The following is a 22,947-nucleotide window of genomic DNA, read 5'->3' on the forward strand; positions in this document are numbered from 1 at the left end:
AGTCTGATTGAAGCTTTTATTCACCTGTACATTACCAGGAAAAGCACTCTGTATTAGATTTGTCACAATCATACTGCAAGCAAGCAAGTTCCCCTGAGAGTGGGAGATGCTATGGAGTGAGCTTTTAACCATTTAAATGTGGGAGGGGGTAAGCTTCAATTAGGTAGGAGGTTGCCACCCTCCAATCAGCTAAGACTAGCTGAACAAGAATTGCAAAACATACTGGACACCTAACAAGCTCCTATTGAACCCCCAAAATAACCACAACATATATATAAGCATATGAGTGTCACAGAGGAGTGCTACTGAGCATGGCAATATATATTTAAAACCAGAGATAGAACATAAAACACAGACAGAGCTCAGTGCACATCCAGTGAAACTCATACACGGTACAGTGCCTAAATATATATGTATAAATATCTATTAAATAAAATGCTCTTTTAGTTTAACATTTTGGCCAAATTGTTGTAAGCCCCTGAGCCACTGCACTGCAGACCACATTCTTCAGGGGTCCCTAACACTAATATAAATTCTTAATAACCTGTGCAATACCAGGAAGAATGATATTTATTTTATTCCTGGCCGTGGAGGAGGTATAAAGCTCTTTAATTCAGTGTAATAATTGGTTACTGAATCCGATCTTTCTTTTTAACACTTTGAACATAAATGTCCAATTTAGTCTATCATGCGCTTTTTCTGCTTCTATTGAGACAAAGGCTAGGATTTGATTTTTCTGTATGATATGTGTTATATTTATTATTTCCCTGGTATTGTCCCTAGCTTCCCTGTGGGGGATAACCCCTACCTGATCAAGGTGAATTGATTGTAGCAGAAATATGTTGACTCTATTTGCCAGTATCTTGGAGAAAATGTTCAGGTCTCCATTTAATAATGAGATTGGCCTGTAGCGAGAGCACTTTAAGGAGTCTTTTCCTGGTTTGGAAATAAAATGGATATATGTGCTTTTGAGGGTTTTTTTTGGAAATACATTTTTGACTTTGATTAAATCCAACAGCAAAAAGCGGTGCACTGCAGACAAAGTATGTAGCCAAACGCAGCTTCTTGAAAAATGGCTTATTTAATGAAAAAACGAACAAACATTCACATAGTCAGATCCACTCTGACGCGTTTCGTCCCGTCGTACTAGCTCTTGAGCACTGATTGTGGGATTTATTTCCTACATTCGCCTGTTGACTTTCATTAAGTTGAACGTAGTTTTCATGTGGGGTTTCGGAATTTCCTTAAATGTTTTATAATATTGATGTGTATACCCATAAGGGCCCGGGCTTTTCCTGGTAGGTAGTGCCTTAGTAGTTTTCTCAATCTCCTCCCTGTCTATGGGCCTGTCCAGTTGTGTTATATCTTGTCTCTGAAGTTTCTTTAATGTAATTTTGTCTAGGTATTGAGTTATTAAGTTGTGAAAAGCTTGTTGGTCCTGAGGGGTATTTATTTATAGGTTGATTTGTTTGGTGTAAAAAGATTGAAACTCACTTTTCATTTTCTTAGTCTCATACTTGGGTTCTGAGGCTGTAGGTGTGCTGCATATTTTTGTTTTATTGTTCTAGCTAGAGCTTTGTCTGCTTTATCGCCCTTTTCGTAACATTTTTGGTTTAACCATAGTGCTTTTTTTTGTGATATTTTGGTATCTAAGAGAGTGTTAAGTTTACCTCCAAGGTTTATATGGGTCAGGTGGGTATCTTTGTCTCAGCTATGTTTGTATTACGTTTCTGCTATTTATATTTGTTATATTAGTTCTTGTATCCCTTTTGGCGCTTATTTTTTTTTTGTGGCTAATGTAATGTGTTCTCCCCTAATCACACTATTATGGGCTTCCCATACAATTTGTTGGGAGGTAGATCCGGAATTGTTATTTTGACAATATTCAATCATACTGGTTTAGATATTTTGTACCACGTTTTTGATCTTTTAGTAGAGATTCATGTATTCTCCATTTCCACCCTGGCTTGGAAATACCTCCTTATCCATAGGTCTATCTCAGCTGGAGCGTGGTCTGACCCTGTAATAGACCCTATACTTGTTTTGCTTATTAATGATAAATTGGGTTGATCAACAAAAAAGGGGGCTTAGTGGAATTATAGTTCATTTATGTAAAATACATTTAATTACAAATGTTTAATTCGTAAATTACATTTTGCTTTTTTATATACATGAAGAATGAAATGCATTTTTATAAAAATTATATTTCACAAGTAACGACCTGGAACAGTTTATAATTTTTTGTTTTCTATTGGCCATTTATCATGATAAATATCATTATTCCAATAAATTACTTAATATTGTTATCGTGATGTTTTTAGGTATCATCCAACCGTAATCTGGTGACTTTCTATCTCCATCTTCCAGACTCGCTAAAAAACCACCCAGACTTTCACGTTTCTCTATTGAAATTATTAATTGGGACCTGTTTTCACGGGACATAATCCTCCTCCATCCAGCCCTCCACAAGTTGAAGATGACTATGTGGTTGCAAAAATCCTCAACTCCTAGAGATAGAGGACAGCTCCAGTACCTAGTGAACTGAAAGGGCTATGGTCCAGATTAAAGATCTTTAGAACCAGTGAGAAACTCTCCATGCTTGCCGACATTCAAAGCCATACATAACCAGGGTCTGAACTATCTGAAAGAGTTCCTGGTCCCCTACATTCACACGCCCTCACTTCAATCCACAGGTGAAGGACTCCTAAGGCTGGTGCCATGGTACTGCAGACCGTGCGGAGGCGTCAGACTGCCTTAAGGTAGTGTTCGCGTCCATGTGGCGTGCGGGCACGTCCGCACGGAAGCAGGAGGGGGCGCGCGTTGCGTGAGAAAGCAGTTAAACTGATTTCTCAGCGCGACAGACAGGTCACATGAGAGGTTCGCCCAATGAGGGCGAACCAGCTCCATGACGTCACTGGCACGCCCCTAGACACGCCCACGGACGGCGTGCATACCATGGCCAAAAACCGCACCCGCTTCAACCAGGTGACGTCACGGCCGCGCGCTCCTCCGCACGGGCGAAGGCACTATGGACCTGGGCTTACAGCTCCCAGCCTTTCCAAATTTGGACCACGTTAATTTCAGTTCAGGGGACCATCTGGTTCCCGATATAATCACTAGGTAAGGTGCCGCAGAAACTTCTTGATTGTTTAAATCTCCTACAGATGCAGCGGCCGTTCTTTTAAGGCATCACGGCGCCATTTTCGTGTGCGCTGCTGTACTCCACGTGGCATGAACGCACCCAATCGCCCCAGGCACACGTGTTTATCGCGGTTGCTTTGTTTGAATTTTATGGATTGTGTGCAATTATATGCAATGAAATGAATGAATTGTAATGTGTACAGTACTGTGCTACTGTGTCAATTTCAGGTGTTTTAAAGCCAGAACACTAAAATGCCATTTTCTGCACTCGCGTCTTAAGGCGGTACGGTTGGATGTAATCATGCGCCGTGACATGGGTATTCCGAGGTATAAACCGTGTGATTTGTTAAAATAACGGCCGCTGCATCTGTACTGTACTGTATGTCACACGGGCCATTAGGAAGCCACAATGGATGACATCAAGGAGGAGAGGAACCACTGGCGCCTTCCTCGGTAAGTATCTCTGGAACCTGCAGCTGAAATGTACACTGTTCCGCTCCACAGAAACCCACTGCTTACCACCGATGTTAAAAATGGGGATGGGGAACGTTTCTGTAGGGGAAACAGCTCCTTTAAATATGTACTGTATATGATGCATTAAAATAAGCACAAGATACAAATGTAGATCTTTCCTTTTATTTTCGTTGAGGAAATATAAAAGTGCAAGTTCTTTATTAACATTACACCACAATAAATATGCTAGGCTTTTTGGTAACATCTAAGTCCCATTCATTTCTAAAGTGTAAGTAATGGAAATCAACTAAAGATACCCAGTGATGGACAACCAATAAATATGTTAACCAGCAAGATGCATATTCTTTTCCATTATTGCTATTAGACAATGCCTCCGAGTAATAAAGGTACGAAACACATGGAGATATTTTCACATAAAGTACAATTCTGATTGTTCTCATCACAGGCATAATCTAATGTAAATAATACTTTTGACTTTTTACCAGACCTATTAATATTGATATGAAGGGGGGGAAGAACAATGGTCAGACTCCGCTTTCAAAATGGTCTACAAATCGGTGTCTATGAAGATAGTTTTTGCAAAAATAGGGACTCTACAGCCATCTTAAAAAGCAATTAATGCGAAGGAGCAGGTCATGATAATCACCCTCTTGAAATGACCATGCTCAAGAATGAAGCAGTAGTTCCCTTAAAGCGGCAATCTATGCTTTTTTTTACCCTGGATAGAATTTACCCCATTAATTTCAGCTCAGAGAACCCAGTTTCCGGAGATACATACCGTAGTAGTAGGTGCCGGTAGCTGCTTTGCTCAGCTTTCAGAGTTCACATTATGGCGGACTTGAAAAGTTCCACTCCCTGCAAGTCAATCGGAAACCGTGACGTCATCCGGTGAGTCTTCCTATTGGCCTGCGTCAGGCGGGAGCTTTAAACTTTAGTGCCCGGGTAGCTGATTGGGACAGCTACTGGCACCTACTCCAGAGGTAAGTATCTCTGGAATCAGTGGGTCCCAGCATCTGAAATGAATGGGGTTCAGCTCCCAAAAAAACTGCTTCAATCCTGTGTAAAAATGATTATTTTATTTTTTTTAAAGGGTGCTTGGATTGCTCCTTTTAATAATGAAAAATTCCAAACTGTTTAATGTGTAATCCAATCTATTCTGTATTATTTCACATATTGGTGCAGCAGCTTATTCTGAATCCCAGGATGTTTTTCTTTATGAGGAAGGTTTACCCTATTAAATATTGACTACAAATAAAATACTCCCCAAGTAGTCAGCAATCTGGTTTAGAACAAGGATGGCCACTTTACAACCGGACTACAGACTGTTTTCTGTGCCTTGGCATGCACAATGTTATTGAAAATAGACTACTGTATGTGTGCCAAAACAACCTGCCGTATGTTTGGTCATCAACCATCTTGTTCAAACTCAGATTGATCACAACTTCTGGGAGCTTTCCACTTAAGGCCGGGTCCATGGTCAAAAAGACAGCGCTGACCCGGGCTGAGGCGGAACACTTACCCCCATCATCCCTACTGAGGGCGGCTTTAGATGGCGCTTCTGCAGGCGTGCGGAGGCGTGTGTAATTGCAGCCAAGAGTTTATTTAATTTTTTGCGCCGAGGGAAGCGGAGGGCCAGTCACATGACCGGTAAAAGCCAATGGCAGTCCATGACATCGGCGCCGTGAAGCGCTAGCTCCGCCTCCCACCCGCCTCACAAGCACGCTCGCTGACGCTGTATTTTGTACCATGTCCGAGGCCTTAGGATAAAATTAGGCCATCTTCAAACTATGAAAGCTCCATACACTATAGTTTCATGTATGAAGAACTCCCTTCTTGGTCCATTAAAACGTTTCACAGCCCACTACATAGAAACTCAAAGAGAAAAATCACAACACGTAGAAAGTACTCTCACAAATGTTTCAGGGTATAAACAATTATTTAGAGATACTTAGGGGCAGGTTCACCAATGTCAAATGCATGGTATGACACTAAGTTCCAGCGTTCCCAGCCACTCAGGTCAATTGGAGTTAACTCTGTATCAGGTGCACTACCCCCGTCCCAGTGCTGGATACGGTAAATCTGCCCATTGGTAGCTTACCTTTATTTTATTTGTTAATCTAGTCCAGAACTCTGCTTAAAAAATGTCAAAGTCCCTTCCTTACCCGAATATTGCTATATAATTTAAATACCTAATTTAACCTACTGTAGGTCAGTGTTTTTGTAACCTATGTTCTGTGTAACCCTGGGATACCATGGGAGGATGCCAGAGTTTCCTCAAAAAAGAATTGGTAATGGAGGATATTTTACTTTTTAAGAAACATTTTTTTTTAAATGTAATATAAAGCAGTGTTTTTAATTATACAGGATACATACAGATTGTAGCTTGCTGTAGATGTATGTATATGCATTTGATGCAACATTAGTATTTTAGGAAAATAGATGTACAGTAACTAACAATATTGTTCCAGTTAACGTGACTCATTGTGCCAATGCTGGTGTGATATTTGATGCAACATTTTACACCGCTCCATTGAAACAAGTGGTGATGTGCAGATCATTTTATTAACGCAAGCGATGATGTACTTGCATTTTTACGCACTGCATTGCATTGACAGGAGGAATAACATTGGCTACATTTGCAAGACAGGATGGCGGGCGTTCCACGGGGTCAAAATTAATTCGTGTAGGGTTCCGCTATTCTTAGGTTAAAAAACCCTGATTCAGATGAACAGCCTGACTCACAGCTTTGTTAGAGGTTTTATCTTGCACTTTAAAATACCCATTTGCAAGAAACTCCGTGACTACCTGGATAAAAACTACACAAATGTGTGCACATTTTCTGTATTGAAGGAGCCAGCAGCACAGTGCACAGTGCAATGCCTTTAGTTCCCAACTAGTACAGAATGAGAGAAGAGAACAAAGTGGGAACAAAGGTGTCATCTTTATGTACTTAAAATGCTGTATTTAACCAGAGCAATCCAGAAGCCAGTAGATCCATAATATTATTGCCAAAGTCACCTGTGAGGAGGTAAATTATACCGTTTTCCTTCCCTGTTTTTATGTTGATGTTAAATGAGGACTTTTCAACATTCAACGGCATACATTAACCATTAAACGCTAGAAATAAAGTGAAACAATTAAAAGTTCTACATCTGCTTAGTTATTAATTTGGACTGTTTATAAGAAGTACAGGTTCTTACAAGATCTGGCAATCTAATCATCTTCAAGGAAAATATTCTTTGACGATTATAAAAAGAAACATTTTCCTTGAAGATTAGGTGATTGGCAGATCTTTTAAGAACCAGAATTTATTGTAAACCGTCCAAAAGGAGCTGTTCCTCCTCATTTACAGGAAAGGGGTAAACTCAAATGCCTCAGCCCGCAGCTTTCGAAAAGTCTGTTATGCAAACTAGATACCACTGTGGTCATATTTAATGTAGCCACGAACCACTTAGCAAGTCATGGTATATTTATACTTGGGAGTAGTACTTGGTCATCATATCAGCAAGACATTACCAAACTATAATATACAACGCTCAACTCTTGAAGCACACACTGGTCAGTCAGTGAAGTACAGACCTACAGGATTTCATGTTATCTTTGTACATAGGAGAGTTGTTCTTCTGCTTTTAATGAAAGAATAAATATTGGTGCTTACTTAAGAGTTAATTCACAGGTCATAGTGGATGTAGAGATTGGACATTTCATGTGTGATGCAGCAGCCAAACAGGGCTGAATATGGGGTGTGGTCGTGGAGTCAAATGTGGTCATCACTACAATCTCAGAGAGTGGTTCTTCTGTATGGCAAGTCTGTATAGTGCAATATAAATGTGTTGGGGATGAAGCAAAAACTTGGGAAAGACTGCACGGTTGATTTCGTAACCCTCATGTTAGCAGAGTAGTCATTAACTAATGATAATAGCATACCGACATTGAAGACAGCTTTCTGGATGCGCGGAAAAGGCAAGGAGGGAACAATGACAGGAAACACATCAAAAGTGCATTCACATGTCTCACACAAGTTACCCGGGCGCTTTCCAAGAACTAAAACATCTGTCAGTTGTTAAATATCTAGACATTCGGGTGCAGGAATTTGTGTGAGCATATGGAGGGTCACATTTTACCTTTCACACTGTAAATTCTGATTGTCTCTCTAGAAGTTATCATAGCAGTGATACCCTCTGTAACATTACCATACAATTAGTGGGTGTGTGTGTGTGTGTGTGTGTGTGTGTGTGCGAATATACATATAGAGTATACACACACACACAGAAAATAATTTAATTCGGTTCTGTTAAACTGCAGAAATTATATACTGTTTTCAAAGAGTGTAGGGATATACCAATTAACACATATTTGAAGCACGAAATAGTTAAAATACAAATGTGACCTAGGACTAGGTAAGGATTTAGCAGGAACATACTACAAACGTTTAAGCATGAAGTATTTCGTTACTTCAACGTTTATAGAGCATAATTATTATGGCGCTGCCACAGCTATTGAAATTTAAAAAATATATATATTCATAAATATGTTAAAACTGCTGATCGTTCACGAGATGAGATTACAACAAATTTATCACATCCAAGTACACCAAGTCCCAGTAACCTTCCCACACTCTTCACTTGGGACATCAAAACTAAATGTTTGTTTGGAGCACACAGAGAATGCACATTTAATGACTCACTGTCTATCCTTTGATGGACAAAAATGGAACAATCCCTGAATTAGAACATAAAGTACTATGCAGTACTTAAGTGCAGTACTTAATGCTTAAGTACTATGCTACAGCTCCTTCACTGTATTGCCTTATACTGCCTTCAAGGCATTTCTGCTTCCTAAAAAACAAAAAAACAGGATTCTTTGCCAATTGTGATACTGTTTATTGGACCAACATAACACGTGTATAAGTGATCTTTTGAACCAAGATGGCCCATTTTTCTGATATATTACATAAATAAAGTTTTGTACCATGTCAAATCTACATTAAACTCCTGTCTTAAACATATGCATATCTTGTTTTAAGTTGTTCCAATAAAGGTCCAAAAATGGCAAAGAATCCAATGTTGTCTGGGATCTACGCTACAAAATGGTATCAAAGTCGGGTTCTAATGGATAATGTTCCCTGCTTGCAAACCCATAATATACCCAGCAGATTATATACAATTTTAGTTAACCCTGTGAGTGCCCCAAGATGTATGTCACTACGTCATGGGGTCTGGCACTCCAGGGGCCCCATGACCTAATGAGAACTCGTTCTCTAGATTAGATCGTGTCCTGCGTAGCGCACGACGCGCTCTGCAGTGAAGGGAAATGGAAGAGGACTCCTCTCCCATTTCCGGGTTAAGGGCCCCCCCATGGTCGCATAACCGCGCTGCTGCCCCTCTGGCACCCAAAGGGTTAATGAATGTGTGGGTACTTTTGCTCCAAAACAAAGCAGGTAAAGTGTTTGATAAATTAGCCCACGTTACCTAGCACAGTCTAATTTTACAGAAATGTCTAAGATTGAGTTGTCTACGCTCGTGGCCTACCAAATCTGAATGAATTAGAACTACGAGATACACGGTAATAGCATGGGGCGTGTCGATAAGGTACTGTACAGAGTAATGTGTGCTTTTCTTTTTTTCAAGCCTAGCTGCTTTGTCACGGGCTAATTATGTCCAGCTTGCATTTTAAAGCAGCAGTTCAACTTACTGACACAGACTGGGGAGGCAATAAAACCAGTTACCTCCATAAAGCTTTCCCTGCTTTTTTCCCCCCGAATGAATCATTTTTAGACTTCTTACAGATGTAGTAAGGCTTCTCGCTTTCGGTTCCCAGGATTAACATTGCGGGGTTTACCATTTGGAAGCATGGACCCCGCGCAGCTCGATTGTGTCAGACACTGTCCCCGGCTCCGCGGACTTTTGCTTGTTCATCCGCGGTTCCTGGGGACAGCAAGTGTTGCTATATCTCTAGGTGTTGAAATAGATGCATAGTTGCTACATTCCAAATTCACTGCAATGGCAAATACCGTTAATAATAATAATAATAATGCACTCATCTGGGATGCACAATGTGAGCAATAAATTGCATGGTAATTCCTACTGCGTTATCATTTCTAACTGGTAAAGCTGTTCCCAGGGATTTAGGGTGATCAACTTTATTGAGACCACACCACAAATTTTACTCCATGGATATCTTGAGGGGAAAAAAAAGGTAGATCATGACACAAACGCACAAAATATCATGGCCCCAGTAAGTGGAACTGCTGCTTAGCAACGTAAACACCCATTTTTGTTTAAGTATGGTTATTAATATTTGTGTTAATATTTCCAAGATTAAAAAAAGAACTGAATTCAGTTTCAGCCCAGTTATGCTGCTACTAAATGTTGCTTCATGTCTCTGGCACAGGTGGCTCTCAGAGGAAATCCAGATTCAACCGTTTCACCCACGCTCAGCCGCTTTGATCCTCTGCTTCATGTTAAAGTGCAGAAACCTGTGTGGGATGCAGAAGTCACGACTTCCTCTCAGTCACTGAGGGACCACTTCTCTAAGGGAGGCTAAGGCTGCGTGGATCCGTACATGCAATCTGTTCTCAAAGTCATAGCCCGTATATTCCTCCTATGATGACAGGAAACAAAGAGAGAATAGCAAGGTGAGTAACATACATTGAAAAAAATCAAATAAAAAGTGAAGATATCTGCGCCGCCAATTGTGAAAATGAGTAAATAAAACCAAATAAACCTCCAACTGTGTTGAATATATATATATATATATATATATATATATATATATATATATATATATATATCAAAAAATAAATAGATGATACCATTCTGTGGCTAACGAAATGCTTTTATTTGTGCGAGCTTTCGAGATACACTGATCTCTTCTTCCGGCGATGTTACAATGAATGAAGCAAGCAAAGGGTATACAATAAACAGTGTCTATTGGAATGTTATCTGTGCTGGTCCTTCCCCCGGTGTGGATGTGTTTTATGGCTGGAGGTTGCTTTCAGGAACCTTTTGACACCTCCAGCCATAAAACACATCCACACCGGGGGAAGGACCAGCACAGATAACATTTCAATAGTCACTGTTTATAGTATAGCTTTTGCTTGCTTCATTCATTGTAACATCGCCGGAAGAAGAGATCAGTGTATCTCGAAAGCTCGCACAAATAAAAGCATTTCGTTAGCCACAGAACGGTATCATCTATTTATTTTTTGATTATTGAAGCTCGGCTAACATGGTACTGATACCTCTACATGAATATATATATATATATATATATATATATATATATATATATATATATATATATTGTGTGTGTGTATATGTGTGTATATATATATATATACACACAAGAGCACACAAGTGATAACTGTGAAATAATTAGAATAATATATTAGTGAATATATACCAACTATGTGAACTGTGATGAAAATAAGAAAAAACCTTAACAGATAAGAGTGTCTGCTGCTGTGTTAATTCAGATGGCTCAACATCCAATGTAGCTAATATATTGGAACAAACAACTCGTAGTGTATCCAATTCAATTATATTGAAGAAAAGTTGAAGGTGGTAATAGATGCACGTACAACAAAACTGATGTTATTAGGCAATACATGAATTTTGGCACATTTTACCAACAGAAGTCAGCGTTCAGCAAGGTTCCTCATCCAATCGTTCACGAAATCCAACACCACCCGGTAGCTGGTCGGATTCTGATGGGACTCTGCACCCACAAGTTTTTTCCTCGCTGCCCGACACCGCTTTTATACCGGATGTAAGTCTCGGTTAAAGATCTCATGCGGTCGCCCGATAGAGTCACTAGACCCGCATCATTGGAAGGTGACTGTCAGATAGTATTCGGGGAACTGGTGGAAGGGCAAAGGAGCGCCGACTGGGACTAAGATAATGCTCAATAATTGTCCATATAGGTATTCCACCAAAAACACACACAATCCTATTGCCCTTCCACGATTTCCCTGAATACTATCTGACGGTCACTTTTCTATGACGTTGGTTAGCTAACGATTGGATGAGGAACCTTGCTGAACGCTGACTTCTGTTGGTAACATGTGCCGAAATTCATGTATTGCCTAATAACATCAGTTTTGTTGTACAGGCATCCATTACCACCTTCAACTTTTCTTCAATGTAATTGAATTGGATACACTATGAGTTGTGCGCTGTTTGTTCTTTTTTCCCTAGAGTAACATACATTACAGTACTTGCTGCTATCACCTCTGTATTTATCTGGAGACTAGAAGGAAATATAAGAAAAGGTTGGCACAATATTTTGGAATCATACTGGGCTAGGGTTGATTATAGGTTTTAAAAATAAAGATATCCATTTGGCATATAAAAAAAAAGTTATTATATTTGTAAGAATAATATATAGTTAAATGCTGGATTTTATTGATGGTGTGAGGCAATCAAGAAAATGAAATGCTGTATTTCTTCAAACTAGCACCTTCTGGGTAATTTAAATGTGCATTCTCGCTTATGCTTGTGCTATTCTCTGGAATTCTCTTTGAATGTTTTTGTAAATAAAAATACCACTTATGAGCACATTCACGTCTCACAGGTTCACAACCCTGCCTTTCCCCATTATCTCTTAGCATACACTGCTTCCACTGCAGACAAGGATTCTGGGTAATGATATGCAAATAAACCCTCACAGTGTATCACTTTTTGCATCTTATCCATTTTAAGATGGATCACTATAAGATTATGCCTCCCGTATTATACAGCTTTTCTGCACAGCCGTGAAAGTGTGTGGATGGTTTACTGGCTTTGCCACGCAAATTTTCTGCATATGCACAGTATCAATTGCAATCAAGTACTGTTCAAATATTTATCGTTTGCATCACTCAATTCCTGTTTGTTTTTTTTAAGATTCAATAACTGGGCAACATAATGCATTCTATCATTTTAAGAAGCAGTAAGATATTTTAATATTACCTTTGCCTGAAAAAGTAACGTTTTGCCTCTTGCAACAGTCTGCAAAAGAAGAATAGATTTAGACAGTATAAGCATGTTTTTATTATTTCACATTCATAGCAAGAATCCACAGTTTGGTCATCTCACCAAATACAAAGCATAAACTCACACACCTATAGTACTCGTACAATGCGTACTACATTTGAAATGACTAGTCTATTGGGTGAATTCTGGAATTATGCTGTGAAGGATTATGGCCTCCTCTTGTGAATGTAAATCCTTCCCATCTAACCACAGGCAACCCACTAACTAGCAGGCAGCACATGCTTAGAAAATGTTAGTGTAAGACTTTCTCCCTGTGACCGTGAAAGAGAGAAGCAGGGAAGTTCAGCTCCAGAGACAAAGTAAATATACAGTTGGTGTAGCACCTGCTTTCTGGGGCTTGTTGTGGCATAGGGGGCAGTCTTTGGTCAAAATATGTAACTGAAAGAATCCTCTTATTAACTTGTGTTAGTATGCAGCGTATCAAATAAAATTTGAGACAAAAAAAGCTTCATGATATACAGTGTATTGCATCAGTGAAAGACAGAGGAGCAGAATAAAAAGCATATGCATTTGGCATTTTGCGGTCTTGTCTTCACGTGGCTGGAGCACGCATCGGACTCCTACAGTTTTTTCATCTGAGGTGACTTGATTCCATACTGTACAAACCTTGGACTATCATATATTTAAAACACCGAGGTTGGCTATTACTACCATAAAGCCATATATCAGGAGCTATGAACAGTGCAGTACGCTGCTATTGTAGTTTTGGTTAAGAGTTAAATGCTGCAATTGTTTTAGTATGACCAGTGTGCAGCCATTTTCAGGCAGCTTCTATCAAGCTCAGACAAACAAACGCAAATGCTCGGATTCAGTTGGTTAATGTCAAATGTAACGTGACATCCACACATTTGGAATACACGTTCACTACGCAAAGACTTATAAGTGTTGGCCAGGGCAGAAAGAGTGTTACAGACTTTAATTATGTCAGTCACGATCTTGGCCGTCCTCAAGGGAAATCAACCCACACAACAGTACTGTACAGTACTTACATGACCCAAACAAATCTATGTAATGAAAACACTAATAAAAGCGATTTTCAAACTTTTCCAGATTGCAAACTACTTCAATGTTCACATTATTTGGAGGACCACTTACTTTGTTCATCAAGAAATTTGTATATACTGTACATATTATATGTAAAAAAATACTGGATGGAAAAAAAAAGCATTTCGTAGTGCTAGAAAATGAAATGATTGCAAGAGGGCTTCTTGAAGTGTTAATTTTGGAGCCACAGTTTGAGAATTGCTGCACTAGTGCATTTAAAGCTCCTCACAGTGTATCTACAGTATTAGTGCAGTTACTTCCCATAATAGAGAGGTATGCAAACTGTGAAAATGAGAACAAACATTAACCCTTTGGGTGCCCTAAGACGTAGCTACTGCATCATGGTGTCAGTTTACAATGAAACGTCGTTGTGTATAGTAAACCGAGGTTGTTTAAAGAAATGCTTTGGAATACTATGTTCAGACGTTGTGTGGTTAGCCCACTTCTGCATTGTTACTAAATCATAACTGGCATCACAAATGTTCTTTCTTCTTATCACCCACGTCTGTGCATTCATACCAACTCACTCAGTGGCCTCATCTTCCTCAAAAAAGGTCTAAAAATCACATTAAAACCAAGATTGTGCCAAAACCACTTTGTTCAGTTAAATTCAAAATAGCAGATACAATTTGAATGGTGTTCTATGTTAAATCTGATGTGATATAATAACAGTGTCCTTTTCCTTGACGGATCATTTTAAGAGCCCCATCAATATAAACTCAAAAGTGAAGAGGTAACATGTGCTAACAGAAAAACATTAAAATAATTTGTTTAAAGTGTGCATTAGATTCAGTGATTTTTTAAAGTAGGCTACATATGTTGTACTGTACAAACATGCACATTATTGTACCTCTGGATTGTCCAACAAAAGACAGCCAAGTTCATAACAAGCATACGGCTGGATATAAAGGTTGTGCTGACGTCCCAATTCATCCTTTACAGCACGCTGAAAGAACTGCAAGAAAGGTCATTTTGCATAAGTTTACATACAGTACTCCTGCCAAATGACATAATTACTGACCAGCTATATTATTGGTAAATAATCAAAGGTACTTCTGTGTTGTACATGTACAGTATACTCATTTATGTTACAGAGCTTCACAAGCATTCGTGCGCTCGACATTGTACAATCTTCGTCACACTGCATCCTTGCCATCAAGAGCTTAGAATCTAGATTTAGTATTAGATCTTCTCAGAATGGGATATTCTGTTCGCCTTCCTCGCAATATTAATACAGAATATGATGAGTATCTTAAGCAACTAAATTTAACATGGATTGAACTTGGGCGACATAGGTTTTTTTTTTCCCAACTTCATCTACTACTGTATATATAAGTATCAGTGAAAGAATATAGTGACACTTGAAGGTCTGCCCTACCGTCACCCGTGCAGTAACAATATGCAGTGTGAAAGAATGACATTGCAGCTGCAAGGAGAAGAGAGACAAACAGCAATAATAGATTGAAACAAAATAGCTGCACGACCTTTCTTTATATTTTCCCTGCCTTCAATTACTGTGACTGCATCTTTACTGCATATAGAAGGCTGAACAGTCAGTAAACAGCTAAGTTGATTTTCAGTTATTGAGTTGGGTGTTTTGTTTTGTTTTTTTAGATCAATGACAATAGATGCTAAAGACAATTATTGGCTTCAAAAATAATAATAATAATAATAAATAAAAGGACCCTCACAACTACAGTGAGGGGGAAAATATATATAAATAGTTTCATGATCTACTACAGTAGTAATGCTGTTATAAAAATATGCTTGACTTCTCGAAAAAGACCCATGCTTTCATGTTATTGTGACGTTTTTATTTTATGTTTGTCGTCTTTACCTGAACAGCATCTTCAGAATTTCCTAGACATTTGTGGATAGCACCCAGGAGCAAATTCCTTAAACCAACAACAGATGGGTCCACAACTTCATGGCAAGCTTCAGCCGATACAATATAAAGATGCAAAACAAAAGCGTGTTATTTAATAGTGCACCATTAATCCTATGACATGAGAATAACGTTGTCGCTCTCTGTAAGTGATATTTGCTCCGCTGCTTAACCTTTTTGCTGGAACTGCTCTGTGATGCTTGTATCTCTGGCAGGGAATAAGCTAAATATTACTAACTTTCCTGTTTTCGTGCACATTACCACTAGTTAGTGACATGATTTTCACCACACCGAATAACTCACTGTGGCCCCCCACCTCCTCTCTTCCCCAGTTCCTCTCGCCCTTCCTCCTGTATTGTATTGTATGTCTTTATTTATGTAGCGCCATTAATGTACATAGCGCTTCACAGTAGTAATACATGTGGTAATCAAATAAATAACAGATAATATTAATAACAGATCATGGGAATAAGTGCTTTAGACATAAAAGTAACATTAAGGAAGAGGAGTCCCTGCCCCGAGGAGCTTACAGTCTAATTGGTAGGTAGGGAGAATGTACAGAGACAGTAGGAGGGAGTTCTGGTAAGTGCGTCTGCAGGGGGCCAAGCTTTATGTATCATGTGTTCAGAATATCCACAGTGCTATTCATATGCTTCTTTAAGCAAGTGTGTCTTAAGGTGGGTCTTAAAGGTGGATAGAGAGGGTGCTAGTCGGGTACTGAGGGGAAGGGCATTCCAGAGGTGTAGGGCAGTCAGTGAAAAAGGTTTAAGGCGGGAGAGAGCTTTAGATACAAAGGGGGTAGAAAGAAGACATCCTTGAGCAGAACGCAAGAGTCGGGATGGTGCATAGCGAGAAATTAGGGCTGAGATGTAAGGAGGGGCAGAAGAGTGTAAAGTTTTAAAAGTGAGGAGAAGAATGGAGTGTGAGATGCGGGATTTGATCGGAAGCCAGGAGAGGGATTTCAGGAGGTGAGATGTGGAAACAGATTTAGGAAAGAGCAAAGCGATTCTGGCAGCAGCGTTTAGGATAGATTGTAGGGGAGACAGGTGAGAGTCAGGAAGGCCGGACAGCAGGAGGTTACAGTAATCAAGACGGGAGAGAATGAGGGCCTGAGTCAGAGTTTTAGCAGTCGAGCAACAGAGGAAAGCCGTATCTTTGTTATATTGCAGAGGAAAAAACGACAAGTTTTAGAAATGTTTTGAATGTGAGGGGCGAATGTGAGAGAGGAGTCGAGTGTGACCCCTAGGCAGCGTGCTTGGGCTACTGGGTGAATGATCGTAGTTCCAACAGTAATGTGGAAGGAGGTAGTAGGGCCAGGTTTGGGAGGAAGTATGAGAAGCTCTGTTTTAGCCATGTTGAGTTTAAGGCGGCGGAGGGCCATCCAGGATGATATAGCAGAGAGACATTCAGAAACTTTGGTTTGTACAGCAGGTGTAAGGTCGGGTGTTGAAAAGTATATTTATGTGTCGTCAGCATAGATGTGATATTTAAACCCAAAAGATGTTATTAGGTCACCTAGAGAGAGTGTGTACAGAGAAAAGAGAAGAGGTCCCAGGACAGAGCCCTGGGGTACCCCCACAGAGAGATCAATAGAGGAGGAGGAGATGTTAGCAGAAGAGACACTGAAAGTACGATAGGAGAGGTAGGATGAGATCCAGGATAGAGCTTTGTTCCGAATACCAAGAGTATGGAAAATATGAAGGAGAAGAGGGTGGTCCACGGTGTCAAATGCTGCAGAGAGGTCGAGTAATATGAGCAGAGTGTAATGACCTCTGTCTTTGGCAGCTTGGAGGTCGTCAGTTATTTTAGTGAGGGCTGTTTCTGTGGAGTGAGCAGTGTGGAAGCCAGATTGTGGGGGGGCCTAGGAGAGAATAGGTGTTGAGAAAATGGAGCAAGCGAGAGAATACAAGACGTTCAAGGAGTTTAGAGGCAAAAGGCAGGAGGGAGACAGGTCGATAGTTAGAAAGACAGGTAGGGTCAAGCTTGCTGTTTTTGAGTAATGGTATGACTGTTGCATGTTTGAAGGAGGATGGAAAGGTTCCAGAGCAGAGGGAGGAGTTAAAAATGTGTGTGAGCGTAGGGATTATAGTAGGAGCAAGAGGTTTTAGGAGATGGGAGGGAATGGGGTCAAGAGGCCAAGTGGTAGAGGGAGAAGAGGCAATCAACAGCGACACATCATCCTCTGAGACAGTGGAAAAAGAGTCAAGGAAGGCAGGAGAGTTAGGAAGAGGTGTAGGATGGGAGGAAGAAACAGAGGGGATGTTCTGACGTATGGATTCCACCTTTTCCTTAAAAGAGTCAGCAAAGTCCTGAGTGGAGATGGAGGAAGGAGGGGCAGCTGAGGGTGGTTTGAGTAGAGTATCAAAGACAGAGAACAGTCGGCGTGGGTTAGACTTGTGCATGTTGATTAGTGCAGAAAAGTAGGCTTGTTTAGCTTGCGAGAGGGCAGAGTTGAAACAGGATAGCATAAATTTGTAGTGAAGGAAGTCTGTGAGAGTGTGAGACTTCCTCCCGAGGCATTCAGAGGAACGAGTGGAGGAACGCAGCATGCGCGTGTGGGAATTTAGCCAGGGTCTAGGGTTAGAAGGGCGAGTGCGGCAGAGAGAAAGCGGGGCATGTAGATCAAGAGACGAGGACAAGACAGAGTTGTAGTTCCTGACCAGGTTGTCGGGGTCTGTAGCAGAGCTGAGAGAGGAGAGGGAGGAGCGTAAAGTGGATTCAAAGTCAGGTAAGTGAATAGAGCGCAGGTTTCTGCAGAACCGGGGGGTAGATGGAGGTGGAGAAGGGGAGAAGCGAGATAGAGAGAATGAGATGATGGTCAGAGAGGGGAAATGGAGAAATCGGAGAGAGAGAAGTTTTTAGTGAAAACCAGGTCTTAGTAGTGGCCATCCTTGTGGGTGCTGGCTGCAGTCCACTGTTGAAGGCCAAAAGAAGAGGTTAGAGAAAGAATGCGGGAAGCCCAAGGGAGAGAGGGGTCATCAATGTGGCAATTGAAGTCCCCAAGGAGAAGAACAGGGGAGTCTGAGGAGAGAAAGAAAGAGATCCAGGATTCAAAGTGAGAGAGAAAGGCAGACGGGGGATGAGTAGAGGTAGGTGGGCGATAGATGACCGCCACATGGACAGGGAGAGGAGAGAAGATCTGGACAGTGTGAGCCTCAAAGGAGGGAAAAGCAAGAGAGGGAGGAATAGGAAGGGTTCGGTAACGGCAGAGAGGAGAGCAGGAGCCCCACGCCTCCACCCCTGCCATCAGTGCGTGGAGTCTGGGAGAAGGAAAGGCCACCATAGGAGAGGGCAGCTTCCAGAGCAGTGTCAGACTGAGTGAGCCAGGTCTCAGTTATAGCAAATAAGAGCAGAGAGTGAGAGAGAAAAAAGTAATGTACAGAGAGGAACTTGTTAGAAAGGGAGCAAGCATTCCAAAGGGCACAGGAGAAAGGGAGAGAGGATGGCAGGGGATGGGTATGAGGTTGGAGGGGTTGACACCAGAAGGTGTAGAGGTTGCAATTGGCAGGCGAGGACGAGCGCATGTAGAAATAAGGCAGGGACCAGGATTGGGAGAGATATCCCCAGAAGCAAGGAGGAGAAGCATGGATAGAAAGAGAATGTGTGAGGATGATTTGTAGGGGTGTGTTTTAGTGATGGGGATATAGCTGTGTGGTGTCAGAGGACGCAGGTAAGAAAGGAGTTCATGTTGCAGAAGCACATGGGGGAGGCGCTACAGATGGGGGGGCAGAGCAGGGAAACATGCATAACATGCAAAACGCCGGATGAGAATGGGGGTGAGGCTACAGTCAGAGCATGCGAGGCAGAGGCAGCTCATCCATTTTGGCAGAAGAGGATCAACCGGCAGGTACCAAATCAGGTGATTGATTTCAGTGCACATCAGATTTGTGGGGATTGTGCATATTCTGAACTTTAGTCTATTTGAATATTTGATTAATTTAATTTTCCTCAGCTAGCTACACCCTCACTGCTCCTCCCCCCCATCTGACATCACCCACTCACTGCTCCCCCTCTCGCATTACTACCTCACTTCTCCCACCCGCGCACTCAATGCTCCCCCTCACATCACCCACTCACTCACTGCTCCCCCTCCAGATGTGTGTGTTATGGCTTGTAACACGCAATAGATCTTGAATAAAAACGTGTGTTGCTACTGTATGTTATATCAGATTGGTGTCTCTTTATTTGATCAAATGCCATTTTTACCTATTACTTATAACCCATAACCTAATAAGTTCGAGGACTCAAGCGCCGCAGAAGTATATCATGTTGCCCATTACTGGCATCAATAAAACAATCAAATGCATACTTACGAAACAACTTTTGTGTTCTTTTTTGTAACTAGAGTACTACTATAGCACTTGGTTGGAAATGATATAGGTTTTGTGTGTTAGACATTCTCAGGCTTCAAAAATAGTAAGATTATAATAGTGAAAAGATATCGTGGGACGCCACACAGAAAGTGGTGGAATGCTATTGAGTATCCACATGGCTCCACAGCATGGAGATACCAACACACTGAGGAACTGAGACTGTGAAATATATTTACGTATAAAACATACGTTTTGTCCCTATGTCAGGTCTTCATCAGAGCTACACCGTATTGGAGGAATTGGAGTGGAAAGAATTGATAGAAAACCCCAAGGAGAATAAGAAGAGGTCTCCCGTACCTTGACTCATACGCTGGAGGTTGGAGAGTGAGCAGTTAGGAAGAGCTTTCCACAGATAAAGTACCTCGATAGCTGCCAACACACACAGCTCTTTGGTTGGGGTTTGCTTTCGAAATCTTTCCCCCTATGAACAAATAACAGAAGGGGGTTATTTCTCTGCATTACCCAGGTTTCATCTTGGTATGGGGGCTCCAGCATGTAAAGTAACATTCCGGGTTTGGGACACTCCCTGAAAAAAAATGCTAATTAACGCTCCATTTTAATAAGTATTTCCAGCAGTCTAAAGCTTCTTGTAGAAAACAATAACAAATAATTATTGGGGCACCCAATATCCCAGCTGCCTTTTCGATTTGAGAACACTAGGTACAGGAATCGCACACACACAATCAGCTAGTTATTTTCTATAAAACCATAAGTTGTGGGAGGCTGAAAGTGTATAGAAAAGAACATATGTAATACACATGGTAATTTATTTATAACACGCCAACATATTCTGTGGCGCAGTACAGTGGGGTTGGAGGACAAAAATAATAACATATCAAACATTTACAACAGTTTGATACAGTAGGTAAGGAGGGTCCTGCCCCATTGAGCTCACCATCTATAAGGAAGAGTAAGTTGAAGCATAAGGTATGGGGGATAGGACGGTTGGTGTGTTTCTGAAAGCTGCTTGTTAATTGAAGGAGGTGGCGCTGGGGAAGCAGGAAATTGGATTGTGCGGAGATAGAGCTGTGAAAGTAGAGTAATGTGTGAAGATGGAAATGCTTCAATATGCATCTGAAATATTTTACCCAAGACCAATAGCATAATAGTGGTAACATCAAGAATATCAGCTAACGACAGCCACCAAAGTGAAGTGAAGATAGCTGAGCAGCAAACAGATACCAGGTGAGAGGAGGTGACAATCTTGTGTGTCTTTTCCTGATGATGTTAACCCTGTCCACACTGGTTTAGTGGACAGGAGTAGTGAATGTGGCGCATAATGGGGAGACTTTTAGGAAGCGACGGCTACCAGTACATTGCCCATCTCTAGTGCAGCTTAGTACCGAATTCCACATATTCATATTTAAAAGTGGCAAGTTTTAACACTGATCTACGTTGACCTGTCACAGGAATACCTTGTGGATGCCCCATATCTCTTGTAATGGCCCCCAATGTAATGGGAATGTCTCAAAAACACTACCTAATAATGTACAAGCTGCAGCCACACCCAGCTCTAAAGTGCCGCCGTCTTTCTAGCAACAAAAACATATTTTCTTATCTACCCTGAATCAAAGGGTGGTAATGGGAAAATTAAACTTTAATGAAATGTGTAATTTACTACGGAATAATATTTATGTCAGTCTAGGACATTTGGTGGAGGCAGTTTCACCGCGACCTAATGACCGCCAGTGCTTTGGCCATAACGCACCTCGCTGCTGGGATACTCAGCCGCCGGTCACTTCGCGGCTAAGGTAAGTCCCTAACCTTACCCTAAAACCCCCTAATTAACTCTTAATACTATTGCTACCCTCTGCCCTAAAAATCTAAACCCCGTACCCTAAAACCCCTAAAGTTAACCCCCTACCCTAACCACTAAAACCCCTAAAGTTAACCCCCTACCCTAACCACTAAAACCCCTAAAACGTATCTTATTGTACAAGCGGCCGGCAACTAAGGTCCCACCGGCGGATTGGCCGCGGCTGAGGGTCTGTCTCCGGCTGAACGCTGGTGGTCATTTGGTCGCAGCAAAATGGCTGCACCCAAATATCACATTCCGTATTTATGTTGGGTAGTAACACACATTGGACTAACACATTTATTTCCTGATAATACATCTTCAATGGGGGTGGGGAAAGATTCACAAAGGCAGGGATCGCTTGTTCACTGCGATTTGTGAGCGACCACTAACACACGATTGCAGCTATCGTGCTTTCATGCATCTTTCCAAAGACTGTAGCTGGGTTGCAATGCAGTTTGGAAGCAAACTGAATAAAAGTATGGTGCTTTGGGTCCACACTGTTTGCTTGCACACTAATAAGAGATAGATGGATACCTCGCTCAAAACCCCCCAGATGGAGGTAGCTGCGTGCTGCCTGGGAGAAGGTAGGATAATTACTAGGTAAGTGTACTTAATAGACAAAGTACACTAAAAAGGATCCCTATTAGTGGCGCACTGCAGACCATTTTTATAAAATAACAAGGTCAAAAGTACAACTGGATATTAAGCAGTTAAAATTAAATTTTATTAATAATCATAGTCTAATAATAAAAATAGATATAAATCCTTATAGAGAGAGGATATATACCTATGAATGAAGTCCCTCAATATTGGAATCCATATGTAGTTGGTGGTTGGTACATTCAGAAGTATCAAGAATGTCTCTATCTTAAGTAGATATCAGATAATAAGAAGATAGTGTCTAATTTGTATGTTAGTTGTATTGCTGCTGCTTATATGCACATATATAATGGAGAGACAGTCCTCTTTATTAAACACAAATCATCAGTGTAGAGGGTTATGTCTCTATCTCAAACTCAAATCGTCAGTCTGTTTTTTGTTAGATGAAATAGTTCGGCAAAACAGTGTAACAGGAATACACACAGTGTTCTATGTAAGCATATCTTCTCATATCAGCTTCTAATGCATATGGTAAAAGCCATGTTCTCATATTCCTTCATACAGAATTCAATAATATGCTCTGCGCATGCGCACTGT

General features: G+C 40.9%; 1 protein-coding gene across 2 annotated transcripts in view; it reads right to left on the bottom strand.

Moving 5' to 3' along the window:
• Positions 1–3,761: 3,761 nt before the first annotated feature.
• The window catches only part of TTC39C (tetratricopeptide repeat domain 39C), a 108,971-nt gene continuing 89,785 nt past the window's right edge, over positions 3,762–22,947 (bottom strand). For both annotated transcript variants that reach the window (XM_075584992.1, XM_075584989.1), the window contains 5 exons: positions 20,250–20,373; positions 15,532–15,629; positions 14,545–14,649; positions 12,567–12,605; positions 3,762–10,218 (listed from right to left, as the gene is read on the bottom strand). In XM_075584992.1, the coding sequence (XP_075441107.1) occupies positions 10,129–10,218; positions 12,567–12,605; positions 14,545–14,649; positions 15,532–15,629; positions 20,250–20,373 (456 nt within the window). In that variant the 3' untranslated portion in view covers positions 3,762–10,128. The remainder of the gene's footprint in view (positions 10,219–12,566; positions 12,606–14,544; positions 14,650–15,531; positions 15,630–20,249; positions 20,374–22,947) is intronic.

Source organism: Ascaphus truei, chromosome 2 (genome assembly GCF_040206685.1).
Source record: "Ascaphus truei isolate aAscTru1 chromosome 2, aAscTru1.hap1, whole genome shotgun sequence".
NCBI classification, from domain to species: domain Eukaryota; kingdom Metazoa; phylum Chordata; class Amphibia; order Anura; family Ascaphidae; genus Ascaphus; species Ascaphus truei.